Here is a 25448-nt window from a genome sequence, read left to right as displayed (position 1 = left end):
TTCCTTCCTCAGGCCCTGTATTTGCCAGGCCTCCATATTCTTGTCTATTGGATTGTCAGGCTTAGTGTGAGCGACGCCCAGATCTCCCAAAATCCAACAGCCCTCTCTGTGTTCTGTTTCTCTCCTCATACTTCTGGCTCTAGCCTGTATTTCCTGGCTTCTTTCCTTCTCGTGCATTCCTCAGCCCACTGCCATCTGCCAAGGTCACCTGTTCCTAAATCTAGGGACCATGTTTCTAGGTTTGCTCTTCTTTAATCTCTCTCTGAAGTATTTGGCCCTGGTTGACATGTGATTCTCTTCTCCTGTACTTTTCCTCTTGTCTATTTTGGCTTCTCTGTGTCCAGATCCTGATCTTCCAATTGCTTAAACATTGCTGTCTCTCTCCTCGTCTCCTCCCTTTCCCTTTCCTCCTCTCCCCTCCCCTCCTCTGCTTTGCTCCTGTTCTATGGGCATATATTCTCTGATTTATTTGACCACTCCAAGGGAATTCATTCATACGTACTGATGATCAAAATCTCCATTTCTAGCTCAGCTGTTTCTTTGGAGCCTTGGAGAACTTCCTTTTCCTTGATGCTAGATGTTTCTTCCTTGATGACCTATGATTTGTTCAAACCCAACATGTCCAAAAAATGAAACTCACTTTTTCCTTTCTCTAATATACTCCCCATCTTGGAACATGGTTCCAACCATTGCTGAATTGCCCAAGCAATGAGTCACGTGAGCCCTTTTCTGTGTTCTACCTTAGCCTATCCTGACACACTGAGTGTGTGATTTCCATGTATGATCCACCCTCATCCATCTCCCACATCGCAGCTCCAGCCTTTGTTATTGCTTCTTTGATTACTTTCTCCAATTCCTTCACTTGCTGGCCTCTTTCTTCTCTTCACGGAAACTTTTTCAAGATTATTCATGTAACCCAGGCACCCGTGGCTCACACCTGTAATCTAGCTACTCAGGAGGCTGAGATCTGAGGATCACGATTCAAAGCCAGCCCGGGAAAGTCTATGAGACTCTGATCTCCAATTAGCCACCAAAAAAAAAAAAAAAAAAAAGTCAGAAGCGGTACTGTGGCTCAAATGAGAAAGCCCTAGACCTGAGTACAAAAGCTCAGGGACAGCGCCTAGGCCCTGAGTTCAAGTCCCAAGACCCGCACACATGCACATACACACACACACACACACACACACCTCAGATAATTTGCCCATCTGAAAATAGATCTATCCATGTCTCTCTTACAGGGATGGCACACTTCTTGACAATTATTTAAGCAAAGAGCGTGGCTCTGTGCCAGGCACACAAATGAAATCTCCAGGGCCAAAAGTAATCACTCTTAGTCATTCCACAATACTGCTGCTCAGATACTAAAAAACTGGTTGTGGGTGTCCATAGTGGGACTTGAACTCAGGGGCTTTTATGCTCACTTGGCTCGTAGCTGTGTTCTCCACTCGAGCCACAGCTCCACTTCTGGCTCTTTGGTGGTTCGATGGAGACAAGAGTCTCACAGACTTTTCTGGGCAGGCTAGGTTCAAGCCACAATGTTCAGATCTCAGCCTCCTGTCGCGAGGAGTAGCTTGGAGCCACCAACACTTGGTGGTTGTATTTCTTAATGAAGCTAAAAGCGACAGGATCTCTCCCCAACACAGAGTAGGATCGGGACGCCTGCATCTGGAAATAGTAAATGATAAATTCCCAATGTAGGATATTAATAATGAATCACAAGCCAGTAGGCTTTCCCCAAGAATCGCAGCGAAGCTCTTTGAAGCCAGACACACTGGGGCTCTGATCTTGATGTCCTAGTTCCTCAGCCACGGGGCCTTGAGTGACTAATTAATTTCTTTCCATTCTCTTGGATGCAAATTGGGCAATAGGTCTTACTTGGGTATGTCATTGTTGACAATCTTGAGATTAAAGGAAGCATCTCATGTGAATCCCAGCGCTGTTGTTTCCCAGCTGCGTAACTGTCGACCCATTGCTAAATCTCTCTGGGCTCAGTTTGCTCTAATGTCAGATATCTGCAGAAATTCTTACTCGGTGTTGTTCTGAGACATACAAAGGTTAGCTCGTGGAATACATTTGAAACAGTTGCTAGTATGTAGTAAGTGCTCAATAAATGTTAACCACTCATTGTCACTGTCATGTTATCTGTGGTTTAATTGTTAGTGGTCAGAAACTTAGAAGTCAAGAAGTGGTGGTTCACACCTGTAATCCTAGCTTCTCTAGAGGCTGAGATTTGAGGACCTAGTTCAAAGCCAACCCAGGAAGGAAAATCCATGTGATTCTTATCTCTATTTTCACCAGCAAAAAGCCAGAAATGGAGGTATGACTCAAGTGGTAGAGCACCAGCCTTGTGCAGAAATAACCAAGAGAAAATTGAGACCCTGAGTTAAAACCCAGATACCAGGCATAAAAAAATTAACAATCTGAAATTAATTTGATGAATACAATGATAATAAATGCAATATTGATGATAAATACAACAGTACTTGGATTTGAACTCAGGGCCTTGTTCTTGCCAGGCAAGTAGTCTACAGCATGAAGCACACCTCCAACCCCAAAAGTGCATTTTGTTTCTGTGCTGGTACTAGGACCTGAACTTGGGGCCTAATCACTGTCCCTTAGCTTTTCTGCTCAAAGATGATCCTATGCTACTTGAGCCATAGCTCCACTTCTGGTTTTTTTTTGCTGGTTAATTGAAGATTAAGAATCTCATGAACTTTCCTGCCCAGGCTGACTTTAAACCATGATCTTCAAATCTCATCTTCCTGAGTAGTAAGGATTAAAGGTATGAGCTATCAGGGCCTGAGAAAAATGCATGTTTTAACAATATGGAGCATAGTTTGCTTTAAATTAAAAAAAAAAAAAAAAAAAAGGCCTCTCCTCCCTCTGAACAATCTTCTACATGGACTGTTATGGAAAGCAAAGGGATGTGGAGGTGAGGGCTGGAACAGTAGCAGCTCGGTAGAACCACTTCATAGGGACAGCTACCGCCTGCCACCAAAGCTGACCCCAAACTTAAAGACTGCCTCTCAGTCCTTCTCTCCCATGTTGCCCCAAGGAGATAGCAGTTATGAGAGTCCCCACCCTCCTATCACACACCGCCCTCCACCTGGCTTCCTTCTTTCTCTAGGATAATGTAACTTTCTCCTCCGAGCTGAGAAAACACGTTGCCATGGAAGTTGCTAGAAGTTGCTGGAAGTTTCCACATATTGGCAGGGTGAAGGGTTAATTGGTCTGCCAGACCACACAGCCTCCTCCACAGCGGTGACCTCTGGGGGAGCCATCCCCATGGCGGAGTGAACAGCAAATCTCAGCTGTTGATTCAAAGAAGCAGACAGAATCCAGCTCCTGTCAGAGCTAGATGCCAACAGACCGGCTCCAAAGGATGCAGACGGCTTATTAAATCTGTGTCAGGCCTACTTACGGCCTGACAGCATTTCAAACCCTGTCTGGATCCTTCTCAGGCCCTTGACAGGCGCTAATTGGCATCATTCTGTGGGTAGAGGCTGGCAGGGCCCAGACCCGGGGCTCCCTGCGTCTCCTGCAGCCACGCTGACACTATTTCACAAACACCAAATGGGACGACTTAAACAAGCAGGGGACAGAGGTGCCAGCCAGATACTCAGGTGTGTTGAGAAGGTTTATTCACCCCTCAGAATGGAAGACCTATCCCTCAGCTCTTGGGGGGGGGGGGGGGGGGGGGGGGGGCAGGGGCTGGAGGAGCATGTCACTAATAGGAGAACAGAGCAGAAAACATGTCCCTTGGAAGTCAACCAAGCCTTGGGCCTCGGCGCCTGACCTCACCTCAGCGTTCACACCAGCAGGCAGGCTCACGGCTCCTCTCTAATAACACTCATTCATTCCCTGATAAATAGTTATTGTTCACTGGGCCCATGTTCTACTTTCAACACTGGAAATGAGAAGCAAATAAAATATAGAAAATCCTTGCCCTTGCTGGGCACTGGTGGCTCATGCCTGTAATCCTAGCTACTCAGGAGGCTGAGATTTGAGGATCACAGTTCGAAAGCAGCCCAGGCAGACAGTCTGTGAGACTCTTTATTTCTAATTAACCAGCAAAATGTCAGAAGTGGAGCTTTGACTCAAGTGGTAGCACTCTAGACTTGAATGACAAATGTTAATGGATAGCTCTAGGCCCTGAATTTAAGTTCCATTACCAACACACACACACACACACACACACACACAAAAGAAAGAAAGAGAAAGAAAGAAAGAAAGAGACTACTATTTGGCTGAGATGAGAAAGGTCATGGGAAAGATTGAGAAGGCATTGTGGGATCAACTATAATGAAACAGTTGGCAGGACTCTTGGTGAAGTGCTTAGTTGCTGGCATTTTGAAAAGGCTCACAATGCTTTGAAGAGAGAATGTGGGGTGGGCTGGAGGGCCAGGGTCTGTAGCTGAGCATCATTAAGGTAGTTTCATAACAAACAATAAGCATGAGGCAGGTGTTCCCATCATTTTTCAGAAATAAGCAGAGGAAATGAAGATAAAGCCTGGGAAAACTTCCCAGGAATATCTCTGCCTATATCTCCTCCAAAGCTTATGAACCTGTGGAAAGAGGCTTCATTGCCTGGCAGGAATTATATTCCTAAATTAAAAAAAAAAAATGTATGGAAACAGGAGCCAGTGGCTCACACCTGTAATCCTAGCTACTCAGAAGGCTGAGATCTGAGGATCAAAGCCAAAATGGGCAGGAAAATCTCTTATTTCCAATTAACCATCAATTAACCAGAAGTGGAGCTAAGGCTGAGCAAAAAAGCTGGAGTTCAGAGCCCAGACCCTGAGTTTGTAAACCTCAAGATTGGCACAAACACACACACACAAAAGTATGAGATTCTTGATCAAGTGGGCAGCACTCATACCTCCTCCAGTATGCAATATGTGTGTGTGGTTTTGTGTGTGTGTGTGTGTGTGTGTGTGTGTGTGTGTGTGTGTGTGAGAGAGAGAGGGGGGGGGGGGCGGGGCAGGGAAGAATCAGGGCTTGAACTCAGAGCCAGGACACTGTCCTTTAACGTTTTTGTTCAAGGCTGTCATTCATTCTACCACTTAAGCCACAGCTCTATTTCCAGTTTTGAGGAATGAGTAATTGGAGATGAGAGTCTCGTGGATTTGCCTTTCTGGACTGGCTTTGAATCTCAATCCTCAGATCTGAGTCTCTCAGTAACCAAGGTTACAGTCATGACTACCATTATCCTGCTCCATGTACGATACTTAAAACCAAATACTCTGAGGAACAAATAGCAGAGGTGTTGAGCATCAAGCTCATCATTAATAGTTGAGAATCCATGCTGGGCACTGGTGGCTCATACCTGTAATCCTAGCTACTCAGAAGGCTGAGATCTGAGGATCCCACTTCAAAGCCAATCTGGGCAGGAAAGTCTGTGAGACTAATCTCGTAACTAATCATAGAAAAAAGCCAGAAGTGGCACTGTGTCTCCAATGGTAGAGTACTAACCTTGAGCAAAAATAAGCTCAGGGACAGCACCTAGGCCCTGAGTTAAAGCCCCAGTACTGGGGTGGGTGGGGGTGGGGGGGGAGGGTCATTGAGAATCTCTAGAGAGCAAAGAGTGACTTGGGTCTTTGCATGAAGAATCTGAGACCCTGTACAGGGCTATAAATTATTTCATTTTCAAAAACCTGCCAAATTCTTAACATGCTTAATGTTGGCCAATTAAATAAGAAAAAAGTGACCTATTTGTCACTCAAATCACTGTATACTATAGCCAATTAAGGTCCTATTTACAGGTGATCTAAGATAATTAATGGTAGGCCTTTCCAACCGAATCCTAAAATGAGTAAGATTTATTAACACAAAGACCTCCTGACAAACTTGGCCAAGGACCCAGCTCTCTATTTCCTCTGGGTTTGGGGAAAAGTCAAAGTTATTATAAATGATTGCCAAGGGGAGAAACTTTCTATGTTCTCCACTGAGGATTGAAGTAGGTCAAAATGAAAGCTGAGGGCCTCCCTAAGGTTGTAATTAAATATGAATATTAAAAACTTAGAACAAGTTTTTAAAAAGCCACAAACAATTTCCTTTAGATTTTCACATCACAGATACTTCATTGTGTTTCTGCCCCTGGCAAGGTATTTTCTTTGGCAAAATGGAATTCAGTTTAAAAAATTGATTTTTTTTCAAGTGTGCAATAGCTCTACAAGATGAGACTGAAAAAGATTTGCTCAAGCACAAATTCTTTGGAGAATGTATGTGTGTGCGCATGTATGTGTGTGTGACATGAGTGTGTGTGCTGATACTGGGGTTTGAACTCCTGGCCTTGGCACTGTCCCTTGGCTTTTTTTTCACTCAAGGTTGGTGCTCTACCACTTGAGCCACAGTTCCACCTCTGGCTTTGTCATGGTAAATTGCAGGTGAGAGTCCCACAGACTTTCCTGCTTGGGCTGGCTTTGAACCATGATCCTCATCTCTCATCCTCCTGAGTTGCGAGGATTATAGATGTGAGCCACTGGTGCCCATCTACTTTGGAGACTATTTAGCAAGTTTGGAAAAAATGCATCCAAATCTTTAGTATAATGTCCCATATTGTGATTTAATTTTATCCATCAGTGTGATATTTTTCCCCTTTGGGGGAAAAGAAAATCACACATTTCTCTCTCTTCCCATCCAAATCATTCATTCTTACAAATTGGCCTAGGCAAGTCAATGTCTGGCCTAGTAATATAAATTTAATTATAGTGAGGCTTGAGTATACTTTCACTCTAAGACATTTCTTGGTCCATAGATAAATGAATTAAAGAAGGATTATTTCATCATTACTGGGCTAATAGGCACATTGCCACACAAGATGAGCTAATATTTCTAACTCTTTTTTTTTTAGCCTAACAAAAATATACTGCATTCATTTGTTTATTGAGGCCAATATTTCTTCCTTGAAGAGCCATGAAGTAGGAATAGAAGTCACATTGTCAGGGCCAGAGGAACGAGAAATGGGGGAGTTTTACATTGGAGCACATTCAAAGGGCCCAGTTAATACAAGCCACAGCTGTGGACACCTGCTCCCTGCTGCCAGCCATGGTAGCCTGGATCCTGCTACACAACGACTGACCCATAGCACACCTGCCTGTTGAGCTGTGCAAAGCAACAGAGCTGTTGTCAATGAACCGCACTCCTCTGAGCCTCTGCTGTAGCATTAATTTTTTTTTTTCCAGAGATTTGGGTTTGTTTTGTTTTGGTATGTGTGTCAGTACTTGGGCTTGAACTTAGGACCTGCGTGCTATCCCTTAGTTTTTCTTTTTTTCTACTCAAGCCTGGCACTCTACCACTGAATCCCAAATTCTACTTCTGGCTTTTTTGTTACTTAATTGGAGAAAAGAGTCTCACAGTCTTTCTTCCATAGGCTGGCTCTGAAACATGATCCTAAGATCTCGGCCTCCTGAGTAGCTAGGATTACAAGTGTGAGCCACTGGTACCAGATGCAAGGATATATTTCTTGATCCCCTTATCTGAGCATTTCTATGCTAGGGTATTTTCTTTGTGATGAAACTATATTTCTGTCTCTCTTCAAATCTTGGGATCAGATTAATCATGGAGGATCTTTGGGCCAAGCCACAAGGACTGGCACAATATACTAAGTATTCAATACTGCTGGCTGAAGGAATAAATGAATGAGCGAATGACTACTATGTTCTAGGATCTGGATAAAGAAATAGAAGGCAAGTATTCTCTAGAAGTGGAGGGGCTAGGGAGGGGGACTATAAGGAGAAGCCAAAGATTGGGAGTGTGGCTCAAGTGATAGAATTGCTGCTTAGCAAGTATACGACTCTGAGTTCAAATCCTGGTACTGAAAAACAAAGATAAAAACAAAAATAAAAGCCAGTACTGCTGGGCACTGGTGACTCATGCCTGTAATCCTAGCTACTCAGGAGGCTGAGCTGTGAGGACTGCAGTTCAAAGCCAGCCTGGGCAGGCAAGTCCATGAGGCTCCTATCTCTACTAGACTACCAAAAAACCAGAAGTGGAGTGGTGATTCAAATGGCAGAGCACCAGCTTGAGCAAAAGGAGCTTAGGTACAGTGCTCAGGCCCTGAGTTCAAGCCCCAAGCCTGGCACCAAGACAGACAGACAAGTAGATAGATAGATAGATAGATAGATAGATAGATAGATAGATAGATAGATAGATAGATAGATGATATATGGATGGATAGATAGATAGATATGCCAATGCTGATTGAAAGGGCCAAAGCAGTGAGCTGCCAGGTCTGGGAAACACTATGATGACAAAGCGTAGTGTAATGCTGAAAACAAAGCCAGACTTCTGAAAGAAAGGCAGCCTCAAGCCAGATAAACGGAGAGGAAAGAGTGGACACCTAAGCAGTGCCCTCTTGTGAAAATAAGAGAACTGGGTTCTAGATCCAGACAAAAATGGGGTTCAAATCTTACCTCCTTTGCCACAGGTTCCTTTGGGACACTCATTAACTTTTTTTGTGCGTCTATACTGGTACTGTGAAGTTGAGCTCAGGGCCTGGACACTATGCTTTAGCTTCTTTTGCTCAAGGCTGACACTCTTCCACTTGAGTTACAGCTCCACTTCCAGCTTTTTGGTGATTAATTGGAGATACACATCTCATGGACTTTGCTGCTCAGGCTAGCTTCAAACCACAATCCTCAGATCTTAGCCTCCTGAGTAGCTAGTAATTACAGACGTAAACTTCTAGTGCCCAGAAGCAAATCAACTCTTAATCACAGTTGAATTGTTTTAGGTTTGTTTGACTACTCTTTCAAGTGATCAAACTTAGGTCTATAAAAGATAGACATCATTTATGGTCTCCATAACTGTTCAATAAACTTCTTCTGACCACTTCCAGCCATTTATTACCAAACAGTGGTAGCTCTTCATCCCATCATTCTGTAAATATACTTGAAATTTTGCTAACATATTACTTTATAATTTGAATCAAATAAGCTAGTCAGGCTTCCTTGTAGAATAATTCTAAATTACTCTGAGAAATCAAGTTTTAAATTTATTTGGAAAAATCTCCCACGAGCTTTTAATTCGCAACCAGCCTTCTGGAAATTTAAAACTGTGCTTCTAATCACCCCTAGATAAAACATTTTGCCCTGTAAATTTAGCGAATTTCTTAACTTGAAAAATATAGTAGTTCTAGCTACTCAGGAGGCTAGATCTGAGAACTGAAGTTCAAAGTCTGACTAGACAGGAAAATCTGTAAGATTTTTATCTCCAATGAGCTAACAAAAAGCCAGATGTAGAGGTGTGGCTCAAGTGGTACAGCTATGAGCAAAAAGAGCCCAGGGACAGTGCCCAGGCCTTGGGTTCAGGATCAGCACACACACAAACACAAATAAATTTAATTTAAACTAATCCTCACTACTCAGGAGACTGAGATCTGAGGACCATAGTTTTAAGCCAGCCAGGCAGGAGAGACTGTGAAACTCAAGTGGTAGAGTATCAGTATTGATTTTTTTTAAAAAAAAGGTAAGAGCTCAAGGCCCTGAGTTCAAGCCCCAGCACAAATATCTCCTACCAAAAAAAAAAAAAAAAAATCAAGAAACAGTATTCAAATATATTGAGAAACAAAGAAATTTGGTTCTCTATAGATGGAATCTGCCCTCAAAATCTTTAGAATACTTCCTTATCATACTATGATCTAATCAAATTTGAATATTTCAAAGTTCATTGTCATAAACCTAGCTACCCAGGAGGATGCGATCTGAGGGTTGCCATTTGAAGCCAACCCAGGCAGAAAAGTCCACATGACACTCTTATCTCCAATTAATCACTCAAAAACTAGAAGTGGAGCTACGGCTCAAAGTGGCAGAACACTAGTGTTGAGCTGAGAGAGAGAGAGAGAGAGAACTTCAGGGACAGTACCCAGGCCCTAGGTTCAAGCCCACAATCACCGAAAAACAAAAAAAAATAAAAACTAAATAAACCTGATCTGTTGTAGCCACTTTCAAACTAAAAGACGAAAGAATGAGAGATGCAGTCATCTCAAAGTAACAGATTTCATAATTTAGAAAACTACGAGTCACACATTATAACCAATAATTTTCTCTGGGTTCCTTTTGTGTCAGTATACCATTCTGTTTAAATGAAATAGAAAAAAATGTAGAGAACTAAAATCCTCCTTTTCATTCATAAATCCATAAGCAAGTAAGAATGACGTACATTGACACTGCCTCAAACTATGAAATCCTCCACAGTCCTACTTTTAGCAGGTGCTTCACTGAAACAGAATCCGAAATACATGGTAAAACATCACATCTGAAGTGCATGGCGAATTTTAGGGCTCTGCCAAAACTTCCAGAATTCTAGTCTCTGGTTAGGAGCATATGGGCAGCTGGCTGGTGAAAACCTTGTTTTATCATGCCTTGGTTGTAGGCCTGCTTACTATCAGATCCCCAGGTAAATCAGATTATACTGGAAGGTAACAAATAATCTAGCAGTGGGAATGTACCGAGAAACACCTAGAATATTGGAGGATGTTGGGCTGCATTTTATTTTAGGTGTTTATGGTGGTAGTGTTGGCTTTGGGCCTTGAACTCAGGTCCTCAAGCTTCAGAGAAAGGCAGGCACTAATCACTAAGCCATACATGCCTCCAGCCCTGCATTGTGTTTCAACAGAACTTATCAAGATGATTCCAATGTCTTTTCAGAATTTGGAGTGACAGTGTATCTGACACTTCCTCTTAGGTCTCTACACACACTAAAAAAATTCACCTACATCCCTTTCTGATGAACATTTGGGGGGGGGAATGTTTATTTACAAAAACAGAAATAATTTTTCTGCATAAATAATTCGAACAATTACAGCTGAAACTAAATATATTGGAGTGCACTTTAGCCAGCAGTTAAAGGAGTCAGGGAGAAGTTGAGCAAAAATGTGAAAATCTTGCTGGGCACCATTGGCTCATACCTATAATCAGGCAGCTGAAATCTGAGAAGCATGGTTCAAAGCCAATTCAGACAGGAGCAGTTCATGAAATGCTTATGTCTAATTTATAACCAAAAAGCTGGAAGTGGAGGTGTAGCTCAAGTGCAAAACCTAAGGCACAGTGTCCAAGCCCTGAGTAAAAGCTCCAGTATTGTCCCAGGTAAGAAAGAAGGAAGGAAGGAAGGGAAGAAGGGAGGAAGGGAGGAAGGGAAGAAGGGAGGAAGGGAGGGAAGGAGGGAAGGAGGGAAGGAAGGAAGGAAGGAAGGAAGGAAGGAAGGAAGGAAGGAAGGAAGGGAAGGAGGGAGGAAGGAAGGAAAAAAGGGAGGGAGGGAGGGAAGTTTAGGTCATCCTTTCAGTGTAAATCTTAACTATGTAAGATTAATTCCGACTCAAAATTAATTGGAGAATATGTTATAAACATACAGAAAATAGCAGTCCTGGCTTCTTCCTGATGGTGGAAAAATTCTCTAAGCCTGGGGAAATTTTGTACATGTGATCATTTCTTGATTTCTCCAATGTGACTTCCTCCTCTCACTGCTAGGTAATAAAAAATACAGAGTGGCTTAGAACAACTCAGTTACATAAACCCAGGTTAGTGCATGGAAGGAAAATTATATAAAAGTTTCAAGTGAGAGAAATTTATAAAGCACAAACTAATTGTGGTTCCTCTATTTAAAATACATGCAATCAGGCTCATACTAAAAATCTGATAAGAACTTAAGAATTCCAAACCATAACATTCAGTTCTGGGGGGGACGGAGGGGGAGGGTTTCCACCATTTTTCCTTCCTGCATTTGCTCTACCAGCAAATAAAACAGAAAAGGAGCTGTGTCTTAAGGGGTCAAGCACTGGGCTTCAGCCAAAAAGCTCAAGAGACAGCACGCAGGTCGAGTTTAAGCCCCAGAATTGGCACCAAAAACAAAAGAAAACAAAACAAAAAACCCTCCTTTACTACAACCCTGAATCAACCAGTGCCTGAATTTCCCTAGCAAAGGCCATCATCATTTCCTCAGATCAAGGACTGGGAGGGCTTTTAAGATCCTATCCAGAGAGGAAGCAAACCAGGGACCCCACTTAACCGCTTTTCTAAGACATGGTCTCGGCTCCATCACACTTCCAAAGTCATGGTGAAGGCAGCCATTCTCATTGCCCAAAAGCTTTCCTGATACAAGCTTTTCTTTGAGTCCAGAGATCCTGGGAAAATCACAGCCTCTGAGTCTGTGTATGTGTGGAGAAGAGATAACACTGCCAGAGGAGATACGAACTGCTGAGCTCTACCTCATCATGTCAATGACAGAAGCTAGGATACCATGCTTGTAACACCTTTCTTTGGCTCTCAGGAGGATCCTGTCTAGGGATGAGGGTCCAGGTAGAGGTAGACAATTTTATTTATGTATTTTTGTGTCGATACTGGGGTTTGGACTTGGGGCTTCATTCTTTTTTTTTTTTGGGTCCGGTCGTGGGGCCTGAACTCTGGGCCTGGGCACTGTCCCTCAGCTCTTCAGCTCAAGGCTAGCACTCTAAGCCGGGCGCTGGTGGCTCATGCCTGTAATCCTAGCTACTCAGGAGGCTGAGATCTGAGGATCTTGGTTCAAAGCCAGCCCTGGCAGGAGAGACTGTGAGACTCGTATCTCCAATAAGCCACCAGAAAACCGCAAGTGGCGCTGTAGCTCAAGTGGTAGAGCGCTCGCTTTGAGCTGAAGAGCTGAGGGACAGCGCCCAGGCCCAGAGTTCAAGCCCCATGACCGACAAAAAAAAAAAAAAAAGGCTAGCACTCTACCACTTGAGCCACAATGCCACTTCCAGATTTTTTCTTATGTGGTACTGAGGAATCGAACCCAGGGACTCATGCATGCAAGGCAAGGGCTCTACCACTGAGCCACCTTCCCAGCCTGGGGCTTCATTCATATGTTTGCTTGGCTTTTTTTTCCATTCACAGCCAATGCTCTACTACTTGAGTCACAACTGCCACTTCTGGCGTTTTGCTGGTTAATCCGAAATAGTCTCATGGATTTTTCTGCCCCAGCTAGCTTTGAATTGGGATCTTCAGATCTCAGCCTTCTGAGGAGCTAGGATTGCAGACCTGAGCCACCAGCACCAGATGAGTCACTTTTAACACCATACAATAAGGAAATAATCTAGGACTAGGATAAAGCAATTCTGTAGCCCATTTCTTAAAAGACCATTTCTAATCATTTGGTCCAGAACCCCTTGCTGACCAGAGTCTCCCACAAAGCCCAGGGAACTCTCACCACAGAGCCACAATTTTTATTACTGACAGTGTTCCCAGCATTCAAACCAGCATTGCCAAAGTCAGTGATTTATCCTAACACTTATAATGTGTGTCACTCCTGCCATTCCCATCTTTTAAGCATCTTGCCTTCACCCCATGCAGTGCATCCTTGACTCTCCCTTGCCATTGTTTGATTACTCTTGTCTGATTACTCTTATCTGATTGCTCTGGTTCCTTCTCCATGCTCACCTAGGCTACTGCTAATTCTCCATAGGCCTCTTCTCCAAGGCAAATGTTAAACGTGGGCTTTCCTTCTATCTCTGCCACTGATTATTCTTCTTTAGCCTATCCACAACTCTCTCTGAGCCTCACTCATTGATGAGAAAGGGGAAGACATAGGGATAGGAAACATAGCAATGTCTCTTTGAGCTCTACAATACCTGGCTCTCCTGTCTATCCTTATCCCAACCCAGGGTTGCCTCAGCAAACAGCACCAATGAAGGAGTTGTAACGACTCTCAAAAGACCAGGAAAACATCCATTCCAGCATGGGAAAGAACTTTAAACATTCCTGGATCTGAAACCAAGAACGTCCAGCTATTGTGCAATGACAGAAAGTTCAGTCAGTCCACTGGACTTGATCAACTCCCATCAGAGACGGGAATATCTTAAGGGGTTGAAGGGCCTAATGATATCAGAGTAAAATGTGATGAAATATGAATTGTTCTAGAATAGAACAAAGCCTTTCCCTCCCTCTAAAACTCTACTGTAGCAACAAGAATTTTGGAGAGGATGTGGAGCTGTGGCTCCAGTGGTAAAACACCAGCCATAAGCAAAAAAAAAATCAAAGGCAGAGTGTGAGGACCTAAGTTCAAGTCCTCACACCAAAATGAAAGCAATAAAAAAGAATTTTGGAGATATAATTTGCTATAGTGGATGCTTGACACAAAATAGCACAATCTAATCACATAAAACATCTTAGATTTATGGATTTTTAAGTAGTCAAAACAGAACATTAAGTCACGGATAACTACAAATATTTGCATTGATTTAAATATCTAAAGCCACAATACACTTGGGTCTATTTCATAGTTCATGTAATTTAAGATTTACAAATGAACAAGTATCAGTCAGCTAGAACAAAGGTTTAGGAAGTTACTAGACATTCTGATGTTGACACTTACATATCTTGACCGCAAATAATGACGACTTTGTCTTCCATGAGATATTTTGTACAAGCATACAGAGTAAAAAATAAGACAAACCCATGTACATTTCAGCATTAACATCATGAAGAACACAAAAATTATCCAACAAGTTTCATCCGTGAAGTTTATTTAAACTGGTCTGAGGAATTCCCAAATCTAACTTTAGGCTCTATAAATCATCACTGCTCAACTCTTTCTCCCTAAATCTTACAAAAATAAAATCAGGCACTACTAATACTTTTTCTTTTAAAAATAACTCCCAACTTTTGTCCTTGTAAGTTAGCAAAATCTCTATTTTAAACAACATGAATAATACGTGGATTTTTTTTCTTTTATGAGTTCTGAATAAGAGGATAGTATCAGTCATATCCCCTTCCAGGCCAGCTCTGAAATCATCAGTGATATTAAATACTAACTACTGAACTAAAACATTCAATAAGGAAATAATAATAATAATAACCCTAAACATTCAATAATGAAATAATAATAATAATAACCCTGGTTGGGCACCAGTGCCTCACACCTGTAATTCTACTTACTCAGAAGGCTGAGATCTAAGGATACCAGTTCAAAGCCAGCCCAGGGACAAACATCTGTGAAATTCTTATCTCCAATTAACCAACAAAAAGTCAAAAATGAAAGTGTGGCTCAAGTGATAGAGTACCAGGCTTGAGGGAAAAAAAAAAAAAAAAGATAAGGGGAAATTACAAGGCCCTGAGTAAAAGACCCAGGCTGGGCACCAAAAATAAATAAAGAGAAAAATAACCTTACCTTTGTCCCACACCTAAAGAACCAAAGTAATTTACTTCATTTCATATCAACCATGTGAAGATAGCATTTGGTTTTCCTCTCAAAAACAACAACAACAACAAAAAAAAAATAGCCAAGTGCTGGTAGTTCAAACCTGTAATCCTAGCTACTCAGGAGGCTGATACCTCAGGATCATGGTCCAAGGCAGGAAAAACTATGAGACACTTATCTCCAATTATCCATCAAAAAAAAAAAAGTGGGAAGTGGAGCTGTGGCTCATGTTGGTAGAGTGCTAACCTTGAGTGGAAAAGCTCAGGGACAAGACCCTGAGTTCAAACCCCAGGACTGCCACACACATGCACAAACACACACACACCACACACACACACAAACACACACACACATTCTAGCCTGTGATTTATTTATTTTTTGTTTATTTCTACGCTGCAGGACAAGTGAAATACGGATAGATTAGACTACAATGACACACAAATACAGGCTCACAATTAATTGGCTGCCACAAAGGGTGTGTCTGAGAAAACAGAATTGACAGAATCGGAATCAGATTTCACTCTGGCTGACTTTAGGATGCCCTCGGCAGCGATCACTGTCTCACTGGGGAAGAGCCTGACTTTCCCATTCTGCCCTGCTGCAGTTTCTTTCAGCGGCTCCAAAAACACTACTCTTTTACCTGCCTTGCGATCCTCTGCTGAGTTATCACTAGCCGGACCAGGACTGAGAATAGAGGAATGAACATGGCTTTGGTTTAGCATAGCTTTCTGTCTCTTGTTTTTACAATTGCACGGACATGGTGTGAGATACAGGTACAATAGGACCAAAACAATACTGGCCACACAGGCGGCGAGAGTGGTGAATGCAGTGTTAAATGCCTCGTGAGCATGGGATCTGTTGACAGTGAAATTGCTCACGTGGATGGTGATATCCACTGTTTCGTTTAACAGGCGCTGCCTGTTCATCGCGATGCAAGAATAAACCCCGGCATCCTCCAATCGGGGGCTTTCGATCACCAGACTTCCATTGTACAACACGTGAAAGTTTTCCACCTCTTTCTGGGGCTCCAGCAATCTGTTATCCGGACTGACCCAGATGAAATCCATATTCCCATTACCAATCTTGCTGTCACAGTTGACAATCAGCCTTTCTCCAACATGAGCCTCATGAATAAAGCCAAGGACATGGAAGGAGCTATTGATGATGCTGTCAGAGCAATTCATAGTGCTCTCTTGGATCAGAAGCAGCTGTCGGGAGTGCCTGGAGTCAGACCCCAGGTGGCAGGTGTAATCGTTCTTAAAATCCATCACGGAGCTAAAGTGCCGGTGATACCAAAAGATCAGCAAAGAGTACAGGGAACAGTCACAGACAAATGGGTTCCCATGAAGGTAGAGGCCCCTCAGCTGTTTTCCTGGCACTCGACTTAGTTGGTGTATGGGTAGGGATGGGATCCGGTTATAAGAGACATCTAGAAACACCAGTTCTGCCAGCCTGTACCTTCCAACATACAAATCCACAGGAAACTGTGTGAGAAAGTTTCCACTTAGGTAGAGTTTTTGTAGTTGGGAGAGGCCACCAAAGGCTGAAGGATCGAGACAGGAAATGTGATTGTTGTAAAGCAGGAGCACTTCTAGAACCTTCAGTTCATGGAACACTGAGCTTTTCACCGATTCCAACTTATTGGATGATAAATCGAGACACTTCAAATTGGGAGTGGTGGCGAAACTGCCCGTGGACACGTTTGTGATGTTGTTATGGCGTATAATTAGTGTGTTCAGCTGGATAAATGACACTGGTAGCCACTCAGAATCCAGGAGCCCAATTCTGTTATAACTCAGATCCAGTCTCTTAATCAGTCTGAAAAGGTTCCCTGGCACCTTGGAGAGGTTTTTGTTGGTGCAGCTGACAATATCTGTGGCACAAATGCAAGCAGAGGGGCACACCCCTGAGGTACCCCGGCTCACGGCCAGTGTGATCACCAACAAACACAACAGCTCTCTGCACCCGGGTCTGACGGCTCCAAGAAGGGTGGGCGGTGTGTGTGACCTCACAGACATTATGGTCGCCTGGAGTCTCTTCCAGGAGCCTTCTCACAGCTCAGCCTCCCACCAACCTGGCAGACAATATATTTAAGGGTGGAAAAGACATAAATATTTAATCAGTTAACCCTTACAACTCATACCGTATTTCCCCCCTCTCCTCTCCCCAGGAACTTTTGAAATGGCTTTCATGACACCCTGTGAAGCTCCAGATTGTCGTTTTACAGCGAAAAGCATTTTGTGCGCCTAGATCACTCCTGCTCACGGACATTTAGGGTGCATTCTCTCTCTCTCATTGAAAAATACATCCATAAAAAGTGGGCATCCCGCCTGGCACCAATGGCTCACGCCTGTAATCCTAGCTACTCAGGAGGCTGAGATGGGAGGATTGCAGTTCGAAGCCAGCAAGCCCCAGCAAAAAAAAAAAAAAATGTCCAACAGACTCTTCTCACCAATTAACCACCAAAAGTCTGGACGTGGAGCTGTGACTCAAGTGGTAGAGCGCCAACCCTGAGTGGGAAGGAAAACAAAAAGCTCAGGGACAGCACCCAGGTCCTAAGTTCAAGACTCGGTCCTGGCACCAGGCAAAGCAAAGGAACAACAGAATCAAGCCAACCACAGGCGTGCGTCCGGTGCGAGCTCTCTCCAAGGAACACGAAAATAGACAAACGCATGCTATAAACAACTAAACGGAAATGCTGAAGAAGTCCTCAGTCTTAAGAACAACTCACGGAGCTGGGAGGCTCCGGGGGCTCCGGGAATGGGCGGTGGCGGCGGCGGCGCGTCCCGCGGGTCCGTCGGTCTGTCCGGGTCCGTCCCTCCAGCTCCGGCCGCGCTCCTGTCCCCCGGGTTCCCGGCGGGCGGCAGCCTCCCGCTGCCTCTCAACTTCGGGGAGTTTCAAGCCGCCGCGGCGACCGCAGCGAGCCGGGGCGCAGCCACCCCCTCGGCGGGCTCCCCGCGGCTCCTCGCATGGCACGGCTGAAGGTAAATCAGGGGCGCGCGGGGCGCCAGGAGCTCTCGGAGCCCAGCCCGAGGGGCGGCGAGGGTGTGTGTGTTGGGGGGGGGGGTGCGGGCTGGTGGGTCCGAATCGGCCCCGCCTCTCTGCGATCGGGAGGCTCCGGGGTGGGGTGGGACCCCGGGGTTCCCGCGCCCGCCGTCTGCCTGGGATCCCCGCGCGCCCCGGGGGTCGGGTGCGGGCCGGGGAGGCGGGTCCCGCCCCTGCGCGTCCCCGGTCCAGTGGGCACCGCCGCGGGGAAGCAGGAGGCGGGGAGGGGGCCGCGCGGCCCGGGAGGGGGCCGCTGGCGTAGCCAATCGGAGCGGCGGCCGGCACTCCCCCCCCCTCGCTCCCACCCGCCGCCTTCCTCCTTCTGCGGCAGCGGGGGTCCGCGCTCCGAGGCCCCCCCCCCCCCCCCGGCCTGGCGCACAGGGCCAGGACGCATCCACCCCCTCTCCTGCCAGTCACGTCCGTTTGCCCAGCCCCAAACAGGTTGGGGGTGGGGTGGGGTGGAGATTGAAGGCTCAGGGGGTGACGCCCAGCCTGGGAGGGAGGGAGCGAGGGAGGAAGGGAGCGCACCCCTGGAGGGACCCACTTTGCATCTCTGTCCAACCAGCCTACAAGCCCCCAGCCTCTCGGAGCTTGGCTTTGGAAGGGAGGGGGCAGTGGGCCGAGGGGCTTTCTGGATGCTAAGTGCAGCTGTCCTCCAACGTTTAGGAAACTAGCCCAGTGCTGCAGCCCTGTCGTCTCCGCCTACATTTGGGGAGGGGGTAGTCGGGGAGAGGGGGAAGGGAAGTTGGGCATGATTCCTCCAGGCCTGACCAGGATCTCTGCTGGACGGAAGGGAAGAGCAGACAAGGCCTAGTGGAGACAGCCCGTCTGGTCCCTGAAAAAGTTCTATGCCTCAAAAGGTAGAATTAGGATGGTGCACCAAGTCAAGAAGCAAAAAGTCCCAGTGCTGGTGACACATGGACACACACACACTGACACACTGAATGTTGTGATCTGAGGATCAAGGTTCAAAGCCAGACCAGAGAGGAGACACAGTGAGACTCTTATCTCCAGTTAACCAGCAAAAAGCCAGAAGTGGAGTTGTGGCTCAAGTGGTAGAGCACTAGCCTTGATCAGGAAAAAACTAAGGGGTAGCGTCCTGGGCCCTGAGTTCAAGCCCCAGTATGGGCACCAACAAAGAAGAAAGAGGGAGTAGAGGAGGAAGAGGAGGATAGGAAAGGCTAGTAGCTCATGGCTGGAATGCAAAGATAAAGTTATTCACCTTTTAGGGGTGGGAGGATGTTGGGGAGGGGGGGTCTACCCCTGGATTAAGACTAATCCCAGAAAGGGGATGTCCCCATAGGCCAGGTGGCTCCCATCCTTCAGTTGACTTTGGTCCATCAGGCACAGGAAGGTACAAGCTGGGTAAAGCCACACTAAAACGAGGGGAGCTGATGAGGTTTTCCATTAAAAATCCATTTTTTGTTTAATTCCAAGATTTAGCGATGGGGTCTGATTGCGCCAAATGACCCATTTGGCCATTATATCCGGATTAAAGAAATAAATTACTGTCCTAACAAAAGATGTGAGCCAGAGCAGAACAGATAGGGAGACGAATGAAAGCCAGACTAAATTGAGAAAAAAACAGTTGGACTCATCATTTGAAATATTACTTAATAAATAAAATGATGACAATGGCAACCAGTTCCTACCCCTCACTCTCTCTCTCTTACACACACACACACACACACACTCAAGCAACTCTGAATGTATTTAAAGTGGATTCTAATACCCATCTATTAGACCAGGGCCTACTTTAAATGCAGCTGTGTGCACTGACAATCTTCCAGTTGTGGAATCAATATTGCATTAAAAATGGTAAATCTGGATGATTTCAGATGAGGGCAATGGATCAGATAATTTGTGCATTCCTGCAAAGCTGAATTTGAAGCAGGGAGCTGGTGGCACATACCTGTGATCAAAGCTACTCAGGAGCCTGAGATCTGAGGACCCAAGCTCTGTTCAAAGCCAGGCCAGGCAGATAAATTGAAAAGACTCTTATTTCCAATTAACCAGCAGAAAAACTGAAAGTGGATGTGTGGATCAAGTGGTAGAGAGGGAGATCAAGTGGTAGAGAGCCAGCCTTGAAAGGGAAAAAAGTCAAGCAAGAGAAAGGCCCTGAGTTCAAGCCCCACTACTGGACACACACACACACACACACACACACACACACACACACACACACACACACTGTATATGATCATAAACATATAGTCTAAAATGATTCATGAAAACATTCCCTCCCTGGAGATTAAATTTTTCTCATATTGGGCCACATCTCCTGGGATTGCAAAAACGTTGGTCTCTAGGCTTTCACTCGCATGAAGGTAACACAGCAAAACAGAATTAAAGTTACTGAGAGGAGTAGTTTTTAAATGAGTCACAAATTACCAGGTTTTTGCAGGGTTTTACTAAGTAACTAGCATCCTCCTTGGAAGGAAGCCATAGAGGAAAGTGCTATTTTTTTAAATCTCAAAATACTCTTGAAAAAAGAAGAAGAAGAAGAAATTACTTAAAAAATAGAAGGCTAGACTATGACTCTAGTATTGGAGTATTGTCTAGAAAGGGAAAGGTCCTGCATCCTCCCCTAATCCTGCAAGAACAAAATGCCAGAAAGTTGTAACAGCAGACATATCACAGAAACGTATACAAAAATGATTATATAAATAGGTAAGCTCCATGCATTCCAAATCCACAGATTAAGATATTTATCCATGTGCAGACCTGAGGTTTGGGTTCCCTGTATTTATTCAAGGGAAGAAAGGTGAACTAGGTAAAACTACTTGCTTGGTGATGAGAAAGGTTTCTTGATTGAAATCATGGTATAAAATATGACCTAAGTTTGTAGAAGAGCATTCCCTCCCTCCTTCCCTCCCTCCCTCCCTTCCTTCCTTTTCCTCTTTCTTTTCTTCTGTGCTAGAGCATGAACTCAAAAGACTGGGCACTGTACCTTAAAGGCTGGTGCTCTACCACATAAGCCATAGCTCTCCTTCTGGCTTTTGCATGGTTAATTGGAGATACGAGTCTCACAGACTTTCCTGCCCATGCTGACTTTCAACCCTCAGATCTCAGCCTCCTGAAGTAGCTAGGATTATAGCCAGGAGCCTCCAGTACCTGGTCTTGAAGGAGAACATTTTTATCTTTCTGACGTCCATTTAACATTCTTCATCTTCTGAAAGATCCCTTCCATATTAGTGCCGTTTCTGTGGCTGTAATAAAATACTTGAGGCCTTTTATTTTTTTTTAAAGGCTGATTAAGCTTGAAACTTTGGAGACTGAAAGCCTTAAGACTGGGTGGTCCCATCAGTTCTGTCTCTGGTGAGGACCTCTCCTCCCTCTTGGCTGTTCAAAACATGGTGGGTGGCCCTAGGACATGAGTAAGAAAAGCTGAGGTCATGTGATAGTACAGTATACCAGAGAGCATCAGAGTCCAGGCCTATTCAAGCACATGGGTCCTTCCAGAACTGCATGAATCCCTTCTCAGAGTGATCCCATCAAAACTAATTACCATATACAAGGCCTCATCTTGTGGGTGGTATGACCTGGACATTACTACATCTAGAACCCAGCTTTCAGCTCCTCAAGACATACCCAAGCCACAATACTCAATTTCCACCTGAAGGTAAATTCCACAAGGGCAGCAGTTTTGTCTGTGTTGGTCACTGCTTTATTCATGGCTCTAGAACCTTGCTTGACACTCAATAAAATTTTGATGAATGAACTGACTAGCAGGGAACCTACTCCAGGTAGCAAAGGTTTGTTTTTTTCCCCCTCAAAGTCTGCTAATTATTATCTTGCCCATTATACTTTATGAAGCTTGTCTAAAAATAAAAAAAATAAAATAAAACAGAACATTAAAGGGGGGTAATGGAAGAGCAGTCCTTTAAAGATCACTTAAGTCCTGGATCCAGTCATTCTTGAAAGCCACTACACATTTTTGCTTCTTTTTTCATTTGTCTGGTGGCATGGCTCAAGTGGTAGAGTGCCAGTCTAGCAAGTACAGATCTTGAGTTCAAGTCCCAGTAATTTCACTAAAAAAAAATGTTTTAAGAAATAATATTATAATTAATGATATTCTCTTCCTGCTCCTCTCACTTTTTGCTTAAACTATTTTGAATCGTGTTTATGTCATTTGTGACTGACAGAGGCCTAATACCTACAGTGAGGGATGTTTGTGCGTACATTGTTATCTGCTAGATACTGATATTTGACGTGTTATTTTGTTTACTGTTTATCAAAGCCCTATGACTTGATCTAATGCTGTAATTCATATGGTAAATATCAGTGCACCACAATCTTTGAAAATGGAATGCTCTAAAATGATCCAAGGGTTCCATTGGAAAGATGTAACCTAGGCAACATAAAGAAGTTCCTTCCTTGGGGCTGGGAATGTGGCTTAGTGGTAGAGTGCTTGCCTAGCATGCATGAAGCTCTGGGTTTGATTCCTCAGTACCACATACACAGAAAAAGCCAGAAGTGGCACTGTGGTTCCAGTGATAGACTGCTAGCCTTGAGCAAAAGAAGCTCAGGGACAATGCCCAGGCCCCAAGTTCAAGCCCCAGGACTGGGGTGGGGGTGGGGGAGAGAAGAACTGTCTTCCAGAATGGCTCCAACTTGGCATGAATACCAAAACAGATGGCTGAGTCGCCTTCTCATATAAAGTAAGACAGCGAGACGTGCCTTCAGTCCCTTCTATGAAGTGTTATCTGCTGGTATTTTTGATCATTTGATAATGACCAAAATGGGTAGCAGGAGGTAGTTTGTTCCTGGACAGGATTTTGAAGCTGGTGTGCTGAGATTAGGGTGGTCATGGGAGCATTTCTGGGTGTGAAAGCAACTCCCACGTGAGGTGGTGATTTGAGTAGCAGAATCTCTGGACAATCATATGGCCTGTAAGTTCCAGAATCTCTTAGGCTGAATTCAAAGATGTACTATATTACCTGGGCACGAGTGGCTCATGCCTTTAATCCCATCTAATCAGGAGACTAACATCTGAAGATTATGGCTCAAAGCTATCCCACTCAGGAAAATTAATGAAACTCTGATCTCTAATTAACTACCCAAAAGCCCAAAGGCAAACTGTGGCTCAAGTGGTAGAGGACCAGCCTCATTGGGAAAACTCAGGGACAGCACCTAGGCCCTGAGTTCAAGCTCTAGTTTCAGCGCTTGCACACAGGCATGTACAGGTGCGCATGCACGCGCGCGCGCGCGCACACACACACACACACACACACACACACAGAATTCAAAGCAAGCCCAAGCAGGAACTAAGACTCTCTTATCTCCACTTAACCATCAAAAAGTTCAAGTGGCGGGCTGGGAAGGTGGCTCAGTGGTAGAGTGCTTGCCTTGCAAGCCTGAGGCCCTGGGTTCGATTCCTCAGCACCATATAAGCAAAAAAGAAAAAAGCCAGAAAGTGGCGCTGTGGCTCAAGTGGTAGAGTGCTAGCCTTGAGCTGAAGAGCTGAGGGACAGCGCCCAGGCCCAGAGTTCAGGCCCCACAACCGGACCCAAAAAAAAAAAAACAAACGTTCAAGTGGCTCAAGTGGTGGAGCACACGCCTTAGTGAGAAAACTCAGGGACAGCTCCTAGGCCCTGAGTTCCAGCTCTAGTTTCAGCGCTGTACGTAAGCGTGTGCAGGTGCATTCGTACATACACACACACACATACAGAGTTCAAAGCCAGCTAAGGCAGGAACTAAAACTCTCTTATCTCCACTTAACCATCAAAAAGCTCAAGTTTCTCAAGTGGTAGAGCACTAGCCTTGAGTAAAAAAGCTTAAAGATAGCACGTAGGCCCTGCATTCAAGCTCCAGTTTACACACACACATACATACACATACACTCTCTCTCTCTCTCTAAAAATTTAAGATATTAAAACTATGAGACAAGACATTGTTAAAACACCATGCTGATGGTTCTGAGTCTATTTTTATTAATATTTAACACTTCAGTGGCAGTTTCTACCCTAAAGAGGTTTTTCTTCAGTTTCTACATTTGACCTGAGCAAGTGTCTTGTAATCCAGTCTGATTTGAACACTGGCAGATATCTATTACTGCCTTTTATTTATTTTATTTTTTGAAACAGGACCCACTGGTGTGCTGTGGACATGGATGCATTACTGTCCTGAGTTCTGTACATAGAAGCTTCTTGTGGCTAGCTCCCTGCTGGGTGGACAAAACTTTGGGTAGGGTTTTTACATTGCAACTCTAAGCATGGGTCCACAGGAAACAGCTCTGGCCATGTCTCCAGCCTTGGAAGCCTGTCCTCCTCTTGGCCTGCTCCAGGAAGTCTTAGTATATTATCCTAGATTGGTGATGGAACCCTGGAACCACTTCTCTTAATAAGTAGGGACATGTTTTCAGGGAATCCTCAAACTTGGGGCCTTGATTCTCTGACATTCTGGAAGTATACATCACCTGGCTTGTTTCTCTGGAATCTCCCTGTCTAGCAATGGTGGGGGTCTACCATCCCTCTCAGAAAGGGGGACCCACAGTGGAACAGTTCCAAGCAATCCCTATACCCATTTGCCTGTTTATTCTCTCCACTGTTGCCTTGAGGGTGTTGGGGGTTTATTTCTATTTTTCATTTAACTGTGATAAGATACATCGAACACTAGGTGCTGGTGGTTCACGCCTGTAATCTTAGCTACTCGGGAGGCTGAGATCTGAGAATCATAGTTTGAAGCCAGCCCCGGCAAGAAAGTCTGTGAGACTCTTATCTCCAATTGACTGTCAAAAAGCTGGATGTGGCTAAAGTGGTAGAGTGCCAGCCTTGAGCAAAAAAACTCAAGGACAGTGCCCAGGCTCTGTGTTCAAGCCCTAGGACCAGCACCAAGAAAAATCATCTAACATGATTTTAAACTGCTTAAGTGACCACTTTAGTGTGTTGTAATTACCTATTAATATTTTGGGTTACTCATGTTTTGTGTAGCTGCCACCACAACCTAATCAAGTAGTCCAGTAAGTAGTTACTCCATTGTCATGCCAAATCCGTCCTCCTGACCCTGGCCACCTTTCCTGAGCTCTCTGTCTTTGGATTGGACTCCTTCTAACAGTAACAAATGAAATCACACGGTCTGTGATATTGAGGGTATGGCTTCCTTCACTTGACTTTGTCAAAATGTGGATGGACTTTTTAGTTAAGGTTTATTAAAGCAGTAGAGATCACCTGGTTGATATCCCTTCTCGTTTTCATAGCTGCACTTGAACTTACCATGTGCCAGTGGGGCCTCAA

The 25448-nt window shown here is 44.5% G+C and overlaps 1 protein-coding gene across 1 annotated transcript; it reads right to left on the bottom strand.

The window, feature by feature from the left end:
* Window positions 1-15498: 15498 nt before the first annotated feature.
* Window positions 15499-18007, bottom strand: Amigo2 (adhesion molecule with Ig like domain 2). The gene is made up of 2 exons (XM_042677672.1): window positions 17900-18007; window positions 15499-17242 (listed from the first exon to the last, which is right to left on the bottom strand). The coding sequence occupies exon 2, from the start codon at window positions 17184-17186 to the stop codon at window positions 15624-15626; it is 1563 nt and encodes a 520-aa protein (XP_042533606.1). The 5' UTR covers window positions 17187-17242; window positions 17900-18007; the 3' UTR covers window positions 15499-15623.
* Between the last annotated feature and the right edge of the window lie 7441 nt (window positions 18008-25448).

This window comes from Dipodomys spectabilis, unplaced genomic scaffold (genome assembly GCF_019054845.1).
Source record: "Dipodomys spectabilis isolate Male_0828 unplaced genomic scaffold, ASM1905484v1 ptg000039l, whole genome shotgun sequence".
NCBI classification, from domain to species: domain Eukaryota; kingdom Metazoa; phylum Chordata; class Mammalia; order Rodentia; family Heteromyidae; genus Dipodomys; species Dipodomys spectabilis.
Note: the sequence above shows the minus strand (reverse complement) of the source record. Positions and strands in the feature narration are given on the sequence as shown.

What these genes read in the sequence shown, in the direction of transcription:
- Amigo2 (XM_042677672.1), bottom strand. Translation starts at nt 17,186, where the DNA reads ATGTCTGTGAGGTCACACACACCGCCCACCCTTCTTGGAGCCGTCAGA.